The sequence below is a fragment of the Cebidichthys violaceus genome, unplaced genomic scaffold, assembly GCF_023349555.1.
Source record: "Cebidichthys violaceus isolate CVI_PGR_0920_01 unplaced genomic scaffold, fCebVio1.0.p SCAF_23, whole genome shotgun sequence".
In the NCBI taxonomy this organism is placed as follows: Eukaryota; Metazoa; Chordata; class Actinopteri; order Perciformes; family Stichaeidae; genus Cebidichthys; species Cebidichthys violaceus.
In genome coordinates, this window is record NW_027176406.1 from 5,381,209 (window position 1) to 5,398,507 (window position 17,299).

At 42.1% G+C, this 17,299-nt stretch overlaps 3 protein-coding genes across 3 annotated transcripts; 1 reads left to right on the top strand and 2 right to left on the bottom strand.

The window, feature by feature from the left end:
• Positions 1–2,660: 2,660 nt before the first annotated feature.
• LOC137878394 (kinetochore-associated protein DSN1 homolog) lies at positions 2,661–5,655 on the bottom strand. The gene is made up of 11 exons (XM_068718686.1): positions 5,621–5,655; positions 5,454–5,502; positions 5,085–5,358; positions 4,883–4,956; positions 4,429–4,501; positions 4,215–4,302; positions 4,047–4,103; positions 3,854–3,925; positions 3,608–3,755; positions 3,040–3,127; positions 2,661–2,950 (listed from the first exon to the last, which is right to left on the bottom strand). The coding sequence occupies exons 1-11, from the start codon at positions 5,653–5,655 to the stop codon at positions 2,868–2,870; spliced, it is 1,041 nt and encodes a 346-aa protein (XP_068574787.1). The 3' UTR covers positions 2,661–2,867.
• Positions 5,656–7,652: 1,997 nt separating this feature from the next.
• On the bottom strand, positions 7,653–15,567 carry atp13a1 (ATPase 13A1). The gene is made up of 25 exons (XM_068718419.1): positions 15,068–15,567; positions 14,480–14,569; positions 14,113–14,376; positions 13,845–14,000; positions 13,628–13,697; positions 13,426–13,532; positions 13,166–13,295; positions 12,985–13,040; positions 12,734–12,860; positions 12,489–12,626; positions 12,233–12,353; positions 11,915–12,072; positions 11,459–11,634; positions 11,277–11,387; positions 11,044–11,169; positions 10,846–10,954; positions 10,461–10,654; positions 9,980–10,076; positions 9,708–9,892; positions 9,361–9,475; positions 9,069–9,265; positions 8,795–8,937; positions 8,579–8,690; positions 8,347–8,490; positions 7,653–8,244 (listed from the first exon to the last, which is right to left on the bottom strand). Exons 1-25 carry the CDS (start codon positions 15,419–15,421, stop codon positions 8,134–8,136), a joined length of 3,591 nt encoding a protein of 1,196 aa, XP_068574520.1. The 5' UTR covers positions 15,422–15,567; the 3' UTR covers positions 7,653–8,133.
• Positions 15,568–15,913: 346 nt separating this feature from the next.
• On the top strand, positions 15,914–17,275 carry LOC137878427 (coiled-coil-helix-coiled-coil-helix domain-containing protein 5). Its single transcript, XM_068718726.1, has 4 exons — positions 15,914–16,012; positions 16,258–16,398; positions 16,500–16,651; positions 16,948–17,275. Coding segments are annotated over exons 1-4 (318 nt in total). The 5' UTR covers positions 15,914–16,010; the 3' UTR covers positions 16,971–17,275.
• The last annotated feature ends 24 nt before the right edge of the window (positions 17,276–17,299 follow it).

The following is a 17,299-nucleotide window of genomic DNA, read 5'->3' on the forward strand; positions in this document are numbered from 1 at the left end:
GCGCGAGTATGTGGGACGTTCTGGGGCTGCGCGAGCAGTGTGCGTCGCGCTGACCATTGAACTCATAGCACCATAGAGGTGGGTTAATCGGTAGACTACAATAGAAACGCTACTCATACAGATACATGTCGGTATTAGCGGGTCCAATGCATCAATTATACATTTTGTAACACAGACCCCTAAAGCGGTATCATTCCTCCAGGTGACACGATTTTTCCTCTTGTACGGCCATTACAAATGGATAGCCCCTTACGTCATCAGCATTGCTTGCAATTATAATTGGTTCAAACCATTTCCCTGATTAATATATGTCGATACCGCGTACTCAACAAACATGCTTCTATTAACAAAACTTTGGAATGAAAGCTGGTAGGCATTTAAAATGGGATAGTGTGCTATTTGAGCTCATCGCAAGCTGTGCACACAGCTGTAAACGTTAGAAAACGTGTATAATCACCAAGGTGTTTAAAGCCTCTGCCATTGCACATATGTTTAAAAGATTTTTTATTGAGAGAGTGCAGAGCTGTATGAATTCAACAAGCCACAACATCATAGCCATGCTCACAAGTGTGTTGAATAGAAAAAAGGAGTATTGAAACTTATTTGTTCTCTGGGAGTCGGTTTCATTTCATACGTTGTGCCTAAAAGCAGATGCACGACATATATTTGCGTTGGCAGATTTTGGTAATTAAAAGAGCAATATTCAATCTCAAAGCAAAACAGTCCAACCAAAGAATATCATTCTGCCCTAAACCCCCGATGAATGAAACATCCCATCAGTTTTCAGTATGAAAATGTTGACAGCACAGATTGAAAACAAGTGTCCTTGTTTTTTGCAAACTGGGCAATTCTGCTGTAGTTTATCACTCAGATCGGAGAGACAGCTTTCCAAGACGAATGGCTGGCTGAATGGATGTGGAGGAGAGCTGCAGCCTGCCTTGCTGTACTGAGAAGAGATGATGGGTGTGCATGAGGGAGTAGGACCAAACTGGCAGTGGTTTATGCTGACTCTCCACACATCCATCTACCACAATCTGTAGCTAATCAATCTAAAGTTAGAGACAACGAGAAGAGAGAATACAGCAAACCTAAACAGTTGTCGTCGTTTGCATGTGCATATAATACAGGCTACAAGTCACAATTCACGTTTTCATGGTGTTTATGCCAGCAGTGGATTTTAACCCATTAAAATGTTAAACCTACAACAAACCAAATCATATAAACATTGGGCGGTTAAGTAGAAAAACAAACTGTTCATATATAATCGCAAAAAGAACCCTTTTATTTCCTAGTAATAATAGTCACACCCAAGGCACCTTTATCCAAATGTGCACTGCATCCAAAATCAAACAGGAATAACTTGTAACATGCCATTCACTTGGGTCATTGAGGTTGTTTAAAGCAACATTATATCCAAGCTCTATATGTAAGCATTGAGCTGCAGGGGTTATCACCTAATCCCAAAGCCAGTGGCTTTGTAAAGTTCTTTAAACCTTTTATTGTTGGCGATTCATTTAAGGATCATTTCAGTGAAGCTTCTCTTCATTTAGATGCTAAAGCTGCCCTCCTCTCACCCCACAAGCATCAAGCCTCATTTTCATCTAAATAAGAATCGATCTTTCCTGCTGTGCACCGTCCTCCCTTACTCACAACTCTCACGGTCACAACCCCACTTGTCTTCTCTGTGCATGTCCCTGTGCTCTCTAGTCACTCCCTTGAATAAGGAAAATTTGAAATACTCCATGTTGGGAGACCACAACGGCAAACCACAGAAAGTCATTCAATCATATTTATTGTTGGCAATGGGCAAGAAGGGGTATTCTTCTTGCTGCAATCAGCAGAGAAACAATAAGCATGAACCATTAATGAGTGAATGGGCCCAAGAGATAGGAGTGATAGCGAACAAAGCTTTGACTGACTGGTACAATGTCAAAGCTTCGTTCTGCATCAGTGACCCAGCCAAATGCAAGAGATGGGGGTGAGTCACTATGGGGGAGGGGCCTCCTCCTGAATGGTCAGGGGACACCACTGAAGTGAAATAGATGCAGCACCAGAAGAGAGTATATGTGCTGAAGATGAGCATGTAAAAAAAGACTGTATAAATAAACCGGACTATAGGCAAACTGTATAATATTCCTTCTGTATTCAACAATCTTTAAAAGTTAATGCTTTCCTGTTGTACATGTCCATTTTAATTGAAAAATGGCAGATTTCTTCACAGGTATGATACTTTTTTTGAAAATAACACCATGTACCCCATCATGGTTCAGCTAATCTTTGCATTGTCACTTTTGAGGTTATTTATATAATAGTAATCAGACCACTTAAAATATCACAACATTTAAAGACGGTTTGGTTTCCAGATCGGTCATTATATATTGACTTGTTCAGTCTATTTTATGAACAATGACCAATAACCTTGTTTTGCAGGTTGTTGGAAAAGGTTTCTGCAACATTTTGTTTGTTCTTTTATCCCCAACAGCTGTCAGTCAGGTCTTAAGAGTTTCAGGTTTTACAGGTAGGAACACATTTAATTTAGGCCTAACAGAAAAATCCACTCTGGCCATTTGCCAAGCTTCTCATAATATTGTATAGCCGGCTACCGTCACCTGCTGGCCAAACACGTGTATTACCTGAACTAGCTCTATTACCAGTCCAGGTTCAGATGAAGTCTTTTTATTAGACACAGAAAATATGCAATTAGAGCGTACGTTATCCAATAAAAAGGTGACAAATAAGACTAAGCAAGAAACACATAACAGCAAAATTACCAAAAAATAGCATGCATACGAGTATCATAAACAAGTCATAAAGAGTCATGGTCCATTAGATGATGGGTTGCTGGTGCTTGCCTCCTGCCAGAGGGACTATGTAGTTGCAGAGGATAAAGGCACTGCAATGAGGTTCCTGATGACGTCAGGTGAAAGATCCTGGAATCCCGCCTCTGCCGCTGTTAGAACAAATGTAACCAGAATAAATGTTACATTTACACATATTTATTCTATTTAATTATATTATTAAGGAAAATAAAGTCATTACCCAATCGGCCACTAGTCTCTTTCACCAATAGCTGTGACTGCTCCTTGATGGACAGAAGCTCTCTAACCATCTTACTCTGAGTGTCCATCTGCACACAAAAAGGTAGAACTGATTACACAACATGTTAAAGTACATCAAATAAAAATACAGTACAGCTGTTAATTGTTTTTCCAACAGGTCTGATGCCTTCATATTTGAGGGGTAGTCGGTACATAAAGTCCTTAAAAAGATGCCATTTTCTATAGCAAGAAATATTCACAACATCATTAGAAATTAAAAAGGTACAGCACTCAGAATCTCTGCTTTATCAGGTCTGTTTGGTCTAAATGATATTAGTAATACTTTGGTTCAAAAGGTGGTGAAACTTTGATTGTTGGACAGAATTGTGTGACATCAACCAAGCCACACAAACAGAAATGTCTCATATGAAAAACAAATCAGTTTGGCAGAAAATAGTGCGTTCTTGAAGAAGTCGGCACCTTAAAAGCATTGAACATGTTGCTGCAATCAAAGTACAGGTGTTTTTTTTTTTTAAGTACTGATAAAAATAAATACATTTCCCACATACAATCATTGCCATAGTGTGAAGCATGGGCTGTTGTCTAGAGAGGAGACCGTGGTAGTCGGGTTTACTCTGTATAAAATGATACTGTGAGGACTGGGCCACAGATGTAGAGTCCAACGATACGCCTCCTTTCTGGCCCTGCTCCACTTTCCTGCAACGAACAAAAAGCACATGATTGATACACAACTGAGAGGATCATAATGGCCGACTCTTACTACAGTATTCCTTAATGACAGCACACACGTTCACCTTTCCAATTCCTCTGCTTTACTCCGGTGCTTGTTCAACAGTTCCTCCCAAGATTCACTTTCAGCCTGGAGCCTAAAACCCAACACAGACCGGTAAACTAAAGAACCTCCTCATGTGGAAGGTGTTTTTAAGTTTGAATGCATGTCTGCATGAATACTTTGGATGTGTTAAAGTGATATTAACAACAACTTGCCTATTGATGGCTTTCTGGACCTTTTCCATGGCTTTTTGCACAACAGGATCACTAGAACTGAAAGCAAACAATAGAGGCATACATCCAGAATAAAATATTAATTTGTAGGTAAAAACTAAATCTATATAAAGCATGCAGAGTATTGAATATATAAAACATCTACAATACCTGGCTGCTATAGCAGGGAGTTGATGAGCCCCTGGTTCATCGCATATGCTTTTGGCCAGACAACCCCAGTCTTTCTGCATGTGCTCAACTGCTCCGAGAAAGACAGAGAACATAGACGAAGAAATAACCTAAATTAATATTTCTATGACAGCAATTCAGTTCAAATACAGAGCTCTATGAAATATGTACCAAATGCAGTAGTGCAAGCACTTACCTTGTTTTTGAAAAGACTCCATTGAGGTGTTCGGCACGGACTGCAGCGAACTTTGAGTTCTTTCTATTGCCAGCTAGAGACAAAGCAGAGGTGATTAGACAGAGTCATTCATTGTGGTTCATTAGGACATCGCATGTACAGTAGGTAGGAGCTTGTGAATAAAACCATAACATCGGATACATCTTTAAGTTGTGAATCTCATATTTTTTTTTTCCTTATAGCTCCACTTTTAATACAATGTAAAAGCACAAATTATTACGTGCAATCCAATAAGTGTGCCTATTTTATGTTTCAGTGATTCAGTAATAGAGGGCATGACCATGTATCTGTTAAACAACCACTGGTTAGTTTAGTGAAAAAGAAGATATTCATCTCAAACAGTCAATACCTGAGAGATGATAAGTCACCTGTTGTACCTGCTTATTTAATTTCTCACAGTTCCTGCCACACTCACCTTCATTGACGCCTCCATCAATCTCTCAAGCCTCTCTTGCTGTGATAACGATGCACTTATGCTCCTGCACAAAACTACAATAGACACATAAATAGGGATTTATATTGCAAAACAAGGAACAACAACACCACCACAACCAAAAAACAAAACCCAAAGACAATTTATTCCTGATTATAATGTACAAGAAGACCTGACATCTCACCCTGATATGGGTTGGGGAGGGCAGGGAGAGAGCGTCGGGTGATAGTGGCTCTCCTCCAGGACTTCCTCCGTGCATTGGGGTTCACAGTGGGACTTGAAGGTCCCTCCATGTTGTCTGTCTGCATCTCTAGTTTGTCCGTTTCTGACTGTCCTTCCTCCGCATCCGGAGACTGTGTGCTGGTCGGTAGGAACACGGTACGAGGAGATTTGTTTGGGGGAGGCGTGCTGGGGCTTGTGGAGGAGCATCTTTTCTTTGTCTCTTTCACTGAGTCCACCTTTATACATTTGAAGAGAGACCCACATGTAGCATGAGTAGTTCATGGGTTTTGCATTAGTTAGCTGGCTTAAAATGTCAGTTAAACCCTCTTACCTCATTCTGGGAAACGTTAAGGTTATCAGCAACGGCGACACTTCCGCAACTGCAAGAACATTTTTGTGAATTTAAAAGCCAACGTTGACGTAACGCTACATAAATAGAATTAAACATTTTAAGTTAAGTTGGTTGTTGTAATGGTAAAAGAAAAAAAGGATACAAACCTTTTTCGTGCAGCTTCCGAATGTTTTTCCGCCATTTTTTCTTTCAAATAGTTTTTCTCCACAGCGCGCGCCCAACAAGCCAAACCCCTCTTGAGCTAAGCACCATGGGAAATGTAGTGTGCTTGCAAACAAGGTATAACTGTCAAGGCAAATATCATCTGTAGTCGCTATGTTATAATTTAATGAAAAGTGTCTCCAGTTTTATTTGCAATAGATAATTAACTATGCGTAAAATAAAATAACTTTCAATCGTGTTTATGCTTCCTAGAAAACAAATGAAAGAAACCCTCCGTAAGATGATCTATACAACTTTATGTGACTATGACCCGTGAGGAGTTGTATGATTATCCAGATTGTTTTAGTGTGTAGGTCTTTTGACTTTACAAAAGTTACAGTTTGTATGGCAGCATGTGCAGTTTATCATTATATGCATAGAAACACAAGTTTAATTTCAAGATTTTATCAATTAAAGATTGTAAAGTGTAAAATACTATGAGTAGGAATATAATTTAATATATTTAAAAGACAAAAAATCATTGAGTTGTTTCTGTATGAGGCCTTGAGGAGTGGAGGACGCCATTAATCAAGTTCTGAAACCCCTCTAGACCAAATTAAGAGCAAGTGTGGACCTACTAGTTCAAAGAGACAATCCTGGCTCTAATCCTCTGCATTGGTTGGATTTCTGATATCTAGCTGAAGACTTCATCAGCTGGTTCTTCAGAGTTCTTGTGCTTTGGCCTCCCGAATTCAAGACCTTGTGCTCAACAGCTTTAGCCTCATTCATGGAATTTTCCAACCGCTGGCTATTTGCCTTAGTTTTCTGCAATATATCTACAGAGTGTAGCGCAGTTATGAATACTACCTAGAATGACTCTTCTCTCACACTACTTGTCATTCACGTGTGTTCCCTTTATCCAGTCATAACTAACCAATGCTCACCCAAGCTTTTCAGGGAACACCTACTGTATGTTGATACATTACATGCCATTTTCCCTTTTCTTGATTTTTCTCATTTCAGTTGCTGTGCTTACTCTGTACATCCCCTGATCTCCAAATTGTGGCTCCAGCATTCCCCTGAAAAGCATCATTATCTTTACATCCATGATGGGTATTTCCTGACCTCTGAATGGGATGTTTATTTATATATATATATATATATATATATATATATATATATATATATATATATGCCAGATATGCCAATCCATTTTGGTGTTTACCAAAGCTTTTTTTGCATATCTTTTGACAGTCCCTTTGAGCACATACTTCAGTTCATTGTATCCTGCTGAAATGTGTTTGTCACCATTAAGCATTCCTATAACTACGTGTACCTATGTGGGGGAAAACATGCAATTGTGTGCAATATCTCAAAAAAAAAAAAAAAAAGTTTAAAAAAAATCAGAAATATAATAATGTAACTTTCAAATTAAAGGAAAAAAGGTTACTTTTAGCCAAGCATAAATCTCCCTATTTTCATTTTAACTGCAAATCTACTTTGACGTGTCAGCCTTTAAACTGTATGTATATTTTAGTTTTTTGTTATTTGCATTTTGGAATTCAAAGCCCTTTAACAGCTCCAAAGTTCTTGACTCATACCTCCTAAGTCATAAGAGGTGAAACCCCCACCCCCAGATCTACACGATTCACGTGGATGATATATTTTGATTCAAAACAGCGAATTTCGCCGAAAAGCACCAAGTTGAATGCTTGGTGCAATCTGTGATTTACAATTCATTGGATTGGATTTCTATTCAGAAATATTCTATTTTTGGTGGAAAAGCAATTTGTTTAAGATGCTCTAGTTTGTTCATCAAACAACAGTTTAAATAGTTCATATCAAAGATAAACAGCAAACAGTTATCTATGGTTGATGGTCTTTCTTTGTGCAGCTACACTATACTCTCATACCTTGATTATTCTTTACTTACCTACTTATGTGAACAGGATAGTTCATGACCAGCTGCACATGCTCATCCTGTCCATGTGCAGACGCATCGGTACTTGTACTTGACAAAACAATTGGCAGACTTCATCATTTTTTATCTGTAAGTCTTTATAAGTCTGTTAGAGATGTTTTTCACTTTTTACAAAATCAAGGAGAGGAATCAAAAAAATCAAAAACACTTTTGCAATTCTCTTGGAGAATGCCCTTCCTGTGTTCCTGTATGTTTCACTCTGGCTGGCACACAGTCTCGCACTCCTCTCAATACTGCTGTCTTCATGGCCTTGTGTCGCAGTGGGGAGGGACAGATGAGGAAAAGAGGGAGAAATGTAGAAAAAGTTATGAAGAATGGAAGAAAAGAGCTGATGAAAATGCAGAAGCACAGATGGTTAAGGAAGGGGCAGAGCGGGACGAGCGAAGGGATGCACGGAGTGTACGATACTGCACGCCATGACTGTCTCAGCTGTCTTGTGTAGGTCACACCAGCTTTAGTTCTTCTCCTCCTCCTCAAAAGTCTTCTCTCCCTTTACAGTTTGGTTGGTAAGGGCAGCGGTCACTGTTGGCATTGAGTTCAAGAAGGCAGCCTGAGAGTTCCTTTGCCCAGCAGGAACTGCAAGACACGATCCACTAGCAGAGCGGCGACAAAGTCGACAACCAGAACCTGGGCGATGATTAATTTAAACTGCAAGGAAATAAAAAAGTAAGCAGGTTACTTTATGGAGTAGATAATTATCACAAGGCGACTTCAACAAAAACGATTCATGGTAAAATGACGTCAGCTCACCTCAGTTGGAATATCTACAAGAGCAAACTGTTCGTTGAATTCTGGTGAGGAACCAGAAAGAAGTCCCACGATCGCCAAACCCGACAGAGCGATACTCCATAGTAGCGGTCGATTCTCGCTGAGAGACTCCATGAAGGGGTGACCCTTTAGGACACAACAAGACATGCTGTGAGTTTATATATATATAAAGAACGCAGAGACAACAGACACGCATGGTATAGAGAATAGGTACCTTGTAGTTAATGGCAAAGGTGGCCATCTGCATGGCCATGGACATTATATATACGGTGCTGTTAATGAGACTGGGTTCAAACTCTTTATATAGATCTGCAAACTGCTCCGCTCTGCAGAAGAGAAAGGAAAGTGAAATGTTATTATAATGTATTGATGTAAGGTTATTAATGTCAATACTGAACTTTCTCTCTCTTTCTGTCTGACAGTGACTTACCTGGGCGGACTTCTGGTTTGTGCCTCTTTGTAAAGATACACCAGACTACAGAAGTGAACAGCAAACTGTAGCAGCACAGTCAACACTGTGTAAAGATTGAAGATGTTTGGTAAGGGCCGCTCTCGAGACAACGTCTTCAGTGGCTGTGCAAACAGAGGTAAAAAAAATAAATATATCATACTTTTTTTTTTTTTCATCAAAAACAGTAGACATTCAGTAAAGATTGCCTTGCTAGGAGAACGATCAATCGAAAGCACGTCCTATAAATTCTCACCTTTGATCTAGAGATGAAGAGGAAGCATCCGGCCAGGAGCAGGCCCTGCAGGGTCGCCTGGAAATCGCTGAACTTGACCCCCTCGAGGTAGAGTACAGACTGGCTGTAGGCCAGCACCAGGGCATTGAGAGCGAGGATCTTGAACATCTGGAGCGTTGTCACCAGAGTGCAACGGCCTTGTTTTATTACATGGCAGACTGGGGGGGGGTAATGGTAAAGAGTTTCAGAGGTGGGGAACAGCTTCATGTTCAGATCTTTGCCAAGATTGAAATTATAAACATGTGCTACTCACTGCACTGTATGGAGGAGAGTTTGGAGGTGAAGGGTGCAGCGATGGAGGCATCACCCAGTTTCACTACTTGTATCTGATCCTCTTCAAGTTCCCGTAAGACTTGATTGATTCTCTCCTGTAACAGAATAAACCCTGATGTTTAGACCTGTGCACTAACACTTTATTATCGCAACGAATGGCACATATATTCTAGTTTTTGAGCTGATTTTACTGACGTTGGTAAGTGGGGAGGAGGCTGACATGCAGGACTGCAGGTTAATATGCTGCATACGTTTCAGTCACAGTAAGTCAGTGGTAAACTATTCCTATGAGAACCAGGAAGGAGGCCCTTTCTTGAAGATACACACCTTTTGTGCTGCAAGCTGCTCTTCTCTCTGGGTCATTGCTCTCTGCCTGGCTGCCCTCGAGCTCAGTTTGCCTCCTGAACTGACAGGTGGTAAAGGTCTGGACTCGGCTGCGGGCGCCTCCTTTTCTCTCCCCCGTTTCTTTCTTTCAGGCATGCGCTCGGGGGCGTTGGCTAACAGAGCAACACCTGAGGAAAAAATTATCATCACTACACACTGTTGGGGGTCATATGGAGGGACAGGTGTTTTCAGTTTTGGTGGTTGATGAATCTTACCTATGTGGGCGTGTTTGAGAGCTCCAACATCATTTGTGCCATCACCACACATCAGTGTCACGTATCCCAGCCCCTTTAGACTGGTGATGACAAATTCCTGAAACAAAACAGGAACTTATTACAGCCAATAGCTTCCATACAACACTTAAAGTTAGCCTTACCCTTAGATATTTTTACATTGTTCCGTAAAGTACCATCAATCTGTCATACTCAAAATACTGATTCCCTGTATTTCCCAAATTGCTGTTGTTTAGTAGACTACTGAGACTACCATTCGGCTAAACCTCTGCTTTGTCTGTGATGAATATCACTGTATCATTGGTGAACAAAGAAGCTCTTTGATTAAAACCAAAACCATCTGACACTGACTATTGATGTTTGAGAGAGCTAAACATGTTCTGCTATCCAATTCCATTGTGGCTGTGATTTATAAACCTCAACACAACGTCTTGTTGTACGTATGTTGGATTTTGGGACCTACCTTCTGTTTTGGACTGACACGAGCAAACACTTGAATGTGAGGCAAGAGGTTGTGGAGAAGCTGGGTGTCACAGGTCAGTCTGGCTAGCCCCTCCCCTGTTACACACAAGTCAAACTGACCGACGAATGAGGAAACGGAGGGAGGGGGCAGTGGTACATGCACACTGCCATCAATGGACTCCCACTGCCACTCACCTGCAAAACAAAACAACATCAGAGGTAAGTGATTCTGTACTTTGGCTATGTCCTTGGTCACAACACCACCTGCGAATAGATTACTACGAGAATATTTATGCCCTTTAGCTACAACCTCTTTTACAGACATCGTTCTCCAATGACAAACTTGAGCAATGCATGTAATTCTGTAAAGTGATGACTTGTCTTACCCTGACCCAGGCTTGGCTGTAATACAAGTGTGTGTTCTTTCTGGATGAAGTGGAGCTCTCTTGCTACATGGCAGGCTGTTAGAGGGTTGTCGCCTGTGATCATCACCACCTGGAAGCAAAAGGGAGAGGATTTATCTCTCTTTAAACCATGCTGTTTTGAGTTTGTATGCACAATTGTGTCTTGTCAGCGTATTTTACATGATGAGATGCCTCCTGGATCTCTCTGATGACGGCCTTGCTGTCACTCTTGAGGGGGCAGGACACAACCATGAACCCAGAGAAATGCAGGTCACACTCCAGCGCATCGCGACTCATCTCCCGGACCTATGAGACCCAAAAAGGATCCATCTCAGTTTGTAACTAAATGTATTCCCAACAGACCAGACTACTCAGACAATATTTGATAGTTTTGAGTAAAATGAAATAAGAACCTGTTGATGACTGAGGTGTCCTATCTCTTTGTAACCCAAGGCCAGCACTCTAGCGCCTTCCCGAGACATTTCCTTGTGGACTTCGTCGTAATTCGCCGGACATTCTGAAAACTACGATCACAGACACATTAGGAAAAATCAATTAGGCTAGATGAGAGCATGTATGTATTAAGGATACGTACCATTCCTCTGAGTGTCTCTGGAGCGCCCTTGACAGTTGAGATGTAGCAGAGTTCAGTGGAGCCGAGTTTCTCGTAGGAGGCCAACACTGACATCCTCTTCAGAGCGCTGGCAAAGTGGAAACGCTGGTGGATCTTAAGTCCCTGGGTTTTGATGCCTCGTGGGAACACCTTTTCATCTGGTCAAAGTGACAAAAGTCAATCACACACACACACACACACACACACACACACACACACACACACACATTGAGAGAGCAAAGGTACCAAAACGCTATCATCTACATGAAAAAGCAATGCATTTGAAAAACAGCATTACTTGTAGGTGAACCGGTCAAATTACACCACCAAGCTGAACACAACGGGTTTAGCACAACACAAACATGAGCATACACATGTTCTCTCACACACCTGCCACTGCCCTGCCCTGTGCATTTAGTGGAAGTCATTTCCTGTTACCTTTAGTGAGGGTCCAGTCAGCTGCAGTCAGCATGGCCTTCTCCAGTGGATCTCCGACCAGCTGTCCATCATCCAGAGTGACCAGTGAGTGACAGGTGGCCACCACCCGATGCGTCTCAACCGGGATCTCAGACACAGGCATCACCTCCTTTCCCTCTCTGTCATAAACGCAAACACCAGCCGGTAACCTCCACTCCAAACGGTGCAAATGTATGCAAAACATGACTAACCTTGACCATAGCATAGTATACTTTGTGTGTGTGCTTCATGAATTATAATGTTTGAATTAGGACACTAAGAATGGCGATCAGGGTTTACCTGAGGCCTGCTACTCCTCGTACCACCAGGCTGTCACTGGTCAGTGTTCCCGTTTTGTCAAAACAGCAAACCTCCACCTTCCCTGCAAATGGTATCCTGAAGGGCTCTGTGCAGAATACATCTAGGCAGGGGTAGAAAAAGGAAGATTCAAATGAACCACTGCTGTTACAAGCTTTGTATTGTATGCTGCTTTGTCCAGGTTTCTTAATATCTATTCTACACACATGCAAAAGGGAGCACACACACACAGACATACAAAGTTTAGCCAGGGCGATAAGAGACGTGTTAACCGCCAGAGAAAGCTCTATGGGGAGTTCTGGGGGAACAACCGAGGTGAGGATTAACGTGCACTCCAGAAACAGCTTGTAGCGGTTCCTGCTGGCATCCTTGGACCCTGAGGGAGCAATACAAAGCACAAAGATAGTATTTAGATACTATACTTCTGTCCTCACCTCCAGCTCTTAGCTATCACTCTGACTATGATAATGTCCGTGTCCTCACCTTCTACCCACACATAAAGAGCTGCAGCAATGGCAAACACCAGGAGGAAGAGGATGAAGATGAAAGTCTCCAGGTTGTTCGCCGTCACTCTCTTCACACCAAAGAGGATGGTTCGCAACAGTTTACCCTGGAGGCAAGTTTGCACACACAATCAATACACTTGACTCCACATGTTGTCAAAACTAGAATTAAAATGCATGATAAGAAAAAAGGGAGAGTAGTAATAAAGACACACTAAGCAACATCCTCACCTGTGAGGTGTAGAATCCTGTTCTCAGTACATAGGCCACACAGCCGTTATCTACAGCTGCACATAAAGGAGAGGATTAATCTGGATTTGATGATGAAGATTGACAATAGACGCACTATTGAATTCACAAATTCAACTGCCAGTATATGTTGTTGGTAATGAAGGGAGGAATAACTGCTTACGTTTGAGTCCGGCGCTGGCCTTCAAAGGGGGGCTATGTTGGACCACTTTTGTCCCTCCAGAGATGACGTGAAGTCGAGAGTCTGTCTGAACGTCCAAGATTCGCTCTGGGTCCAAGTCCTCCACCGGCTCCTACACACTCCATATTGTCAGCAGTAATTTTGACACCCCACAATAATACAATGCCGTTTAGAATAGTTGAGGCTTACATTCCCCGGCCTTCAGCTCTGTATTATGTTATTATGTATAGTTGGCCTCTAACCTTCATCTGGGGCACTGACTCTCCAGTCAGCATGGCCTCGTCCACAATGCAACGGCCCCTGAGTAGCAGCACATCACACGGTACCAAGTTGTCCTGGGGCGAACGTCCTGTGATGTACAGAATACACATTATAAACACACACTAAGAGAGCCGATCTGTTTGTGTGGTGAGAACGTCATACAAATGTTGATAAGACATTTACCTATTGAGACGATGTCACCAGGGACGAGCTCATCGCTTGAAATAGGTCTCCACTTCCTGTTGCGATATACCTGGCACAAATTACACCAAACAAATTAGGAATGCTTTAAATACATAGGAAATATACTGTAGATGATGGATTTTCAGACGCCAGACAGAATGTTTGCTTGTAACTATAACATTTTATTATACTACATTTTAAACTTGATCAAGCCTACCTGGATCATGTAGGGCTTGTTTCCCATTCGGCGGATCTCGGACATATTCCTCATTTGCTGCTGGACCAGGGAGGCCTCGAACGCCACCAGCATGAACAGTGTGAAAACACTGTAGTACCAGTACTCGTCCAGACACCACAGCCCCACACAGAACACCTGATGGAAGGCAGTCATGATTACAAGGTCAACAACATCATGTCTAAAGCCATGAAACAAAAGAAGAAGAATAAAGCCAATTTTTACAACAAACACACCCTCACACACATACCTGGAAAACAAAAAAGGGAGCGGTGGCCCTCTCTTTGAAGAGCTCGAGGAAATCTGGCACCATCATCTCAGCACGATTGGTGCCGTAGCGCTTTTCTGCAGCTCTGAGTTCGGCCTCCTCCTGGTAGCCACGCCAGGACTGAAAGTTGCCCATTGGGTTGTTTATGGGAAAAGCTATCGGGAGGAAACATTTCTTCTCTTTGTGGTCAAAAATGTAGCGGATCTTTTGAAACTCCAAAGATAAAATCCCCTCCCCATTCTCATCCTGTTGGTCAGAAAAAAAAGGAAATCAAATTTAAATTACATAATTCAAGAAAGAAAGAAAAATATCTTTTTCCTTGAACTTGAGAGAAAATATGTGAACTGACCTGGTCCCTCTGTAGCGCCACAAGCTCGGCAGAACCGTTGTTGGGGGTGGGTATGACCTTTGCCAGCGTAGCCTTGTTTGGGTCTGGTTCCTGTGTGTACAAATGAATAGGTTACACATTCACACTCTGTGGCATGTTGTCATCATTACTTTTGGTATCACTGTGTGCCTCTGGAGCTTTGTCCCTCTCAAATGAGACACGTCCTTACATACTGCTTCTTGAATTGAAATATGTCATATATGTCATCAAACACAATTGAGGTCTTTTAAATTGGTGGAACAAAGCTACTACTACCAATACGGTTGTCTCAAGGTTGTCCCCTTTACCTTCCAATTCCCAGGCAATTAATAGACATTGAATAGGTGATTATATCAATCAGTAATCTTTAGGTTTGCATGATACATATTGGTTCTCTAGTAAAACTTACTGGAAGCAAGTTTAATATATAAGAAAACTCACACAGGCTTATAAACCTGCTGCTGACCCTGCCTATTGATCTCTGTATACAAGAGACATGGGAAACCAGTGGGCTCCTTACAAACATCAGTAGACATTCGCACTGTTATGGTTGTTATAACTTATGTTTACCTTAGAACAAGTTAGCCAACAGTGCGCGTGCACGGACCAATAACCAGAAAGCGCTGTGAGAACGTGCGCGATCCCGATAGCGGCTAGCGATAGGAGGCCTGCCTCCGGATACTCGGAGGCACCGTACACTCCTAACCACACGTACAGCCAGCCCGGGTAGAGAACAGCCAGAAACGGGAGGACCGTGCCGTGTAGTAGCCGGGGCCTGCGCCTATACAGCGTCACCGAGCTCACCAGCTCGTCGCCGGTGCCGCTGTCATGCTGGTTGTGGTTCTCAGAGGGGGCCATTTGCAGCTCACCCGGTCCCTGGATCCCGTCTGCATCCAAACTCCCCTCTTTGTTGGCGTCGTTCATTGTATCTCACTCACACCTCTGCCCCCCCTCTATCGTCCACCACCACCCCGTCGTGCTGTAGCCGGTAAAAATAAGTTTCTACACACGGAGCGGCGCTCGGTCGAGCTTTCAGAGCCCGTTCACTGAATCGCTCGTTCTCTGACCGTTGCTTCCGCATACGTAAGCACGCAAAGTCACGCAACGGTTGGCTTGGTTGGCACCGTATGATTAAACCAGAGAAGTCAAACATGTATTATCTGCCATTCAGTTAAAGTGTGTTCTTTTAGGTCAAACTCCTATAACACGTTAATAAACAGGGTCCTTTGATACAATTTCGACTGCATTTATAATTTAACGCTTCAATTAAGTAGTGGCTACCCCTTTAATAAATATAGCGTCATCAAAGAGGAGGAGCCAGGATGAGAGATTGACACAAACCTGAACCAATACAATGAAAGAATTATTTCAGAATGTTTTATTTACATCCAATCAGATAGTAATAGGTACGTATCGTGTAGTTGCCGCACAGACATGGCTCCACATGCAGAAGCACTGGCACTATAACCTTGATTGATCAGCTTCTTCGCTTGAGACCACCTAAAAGAGCAACATGTAAGACATTTAAATATGGTTGGTACCAATATTACATTGACTATGTTCTCTAGTCTAGGGAAGTAGTCGCAGACTGTAGATAGGTAGATCCAGACTCTAAATAAAGACGTTTGCTACTTTGTGAATCAGCCTGCATCCTTCACAAAACTATTGCTGACAGACTAAGTTTGTTAGGTTGGTGATCGATGGCTTATTGGACTTGTCTGTAATCACTGACCGATTTACATACATCTGTCACCTTTCAGGCAGGCTGCTATGGATATCACGGCAAAGTATTGCCATAAAGAAATGGAGGCATATGGGTCATGTGTGGCCTCGAACCCATCAACATGGCAGACAAAGTGTTATGAAATGAAGATGAAGGTTGCACAGTGCACATCATCACAGTAAGGCAACATACTTGTGCATTCCCTCCCATTCACCTCAACATTTCTAACCCACATTTTCCAGGTGCATTTGTATCTAACCACTACGTGTTTTTCTGCAGCCCAGTGATCCAGAAGATCAGACAGGATTGCTCTGCAGAGTTTGTAGAGTTTGAGCGCTGCCTGAGAGAAAACCAGGACAAACCTACCTCCTGCTCATTACATGTGGCTCGCTTTCTTGGCTGTGCGGAGACAGTAGACCTCAGTGGAGTGGGTAAGTCCTTGCTGGAGCTGAACATACACAACTTAAGGTCCCAAAAAACAATTGTGAACAGTCGTGAAAATGAATGATACAAAAAAGAAATGTGCAGATTTATATGTCTCACTTGTCTCTTGAAGGGGGGGGGGGTTACGTTACACTGAATGTTTTTTGTATGCTGGTTATTCAGACTTGCAGCAGTCAAGTTCTGTTCTAGCCATCTTAAAAAGACACATTGGTTTTCATGTCTAAACATAAGACTAATACTGCACCATCCTTTCTTACGGTTTCTTTTCTTTTTCCACTCATAGCTCCGGTACCTCAGCCATCGTAGCATTAAGACATCTACCATCACCTTCAGAAATGTGCTGGCTTTACATTTGTCTCACCCATGTTAATGTTTTCCTCTGTGTGACTTATTTTGTCTTTCTTCGACAAAGATAAATATGAATGCAACAGTACAACTGTGAGTTAGACAGGTTAGAATATTCAATTACGACATTGTTCTTCTCGTACTCCTCATGTAAATGTGTTCATGTGATGATGACATTTATAATTACCTGTATGCAGGAAGTCTGTTTTTTTACAGATTTTTTACAAACTATCTCATTAAAATTGACATCAGACTTGTATTACTCATCCGGTGTAGTCATCCTCTGTGGT

Coding starts and splice junctions, on each gene's coding strand:
- LOC137878394 (XM_068718686.1), bottom strand. CDS start 5,655: ATGGCGGAAAAACATTCGGAAGCTGCACGAAAAAG. Junction 5,503..5,620: donor TCGGAAGCTGCACGAAAAAG/GTTTGTATCCTT, acceptor ATGTTCTTGCAG/TTGCGGAAGTGTCGCCGTTG. Junction 5,359..5,453: donor TTAACGTTTCCCAGAATGAG/GTAAGAGGGTTT, acceptor AAATGTATAAAG/GTGGACTCAGTGAAAGAGAC.
- atp13a1 (XM_068718419.1), bottom strand. CDS start 15,421: ATGAACGACGCCAACAAAGAGGGGAGTTTGGATGCAGACGGGATCCAG. Junction 14,377..14,479: donor TGGCGCTACAGAGGGACCAG/GTCAGTTCACAT, acceptor TCTGACCAACAG/GATGAGAATGGGGAGGGGAT. Junction 13,698..13,844: donor ACAAGCCCTACATGATCCAG/GTAGGCTTGATC, acceptor AATTTGTGCCAG/GTATATCGCAACAGGAAGTG.
- LOC137878427 (XM_068718726.1), top strand. Junction 16,399..16,499: donor GCACAGTGCACATCATCACA/GTAAGGCAACAT, acceptor GTTTTTCTGCAG/CCCAGTGATCCAGAAGATCA. Junction 16,652..16,947: donor AGTAGACCTCAGTGGAGTGG/GTAAGTCCTTGC, acceptor TTCCACTCATAG/CTCCGGTACCTCAGCCATCG.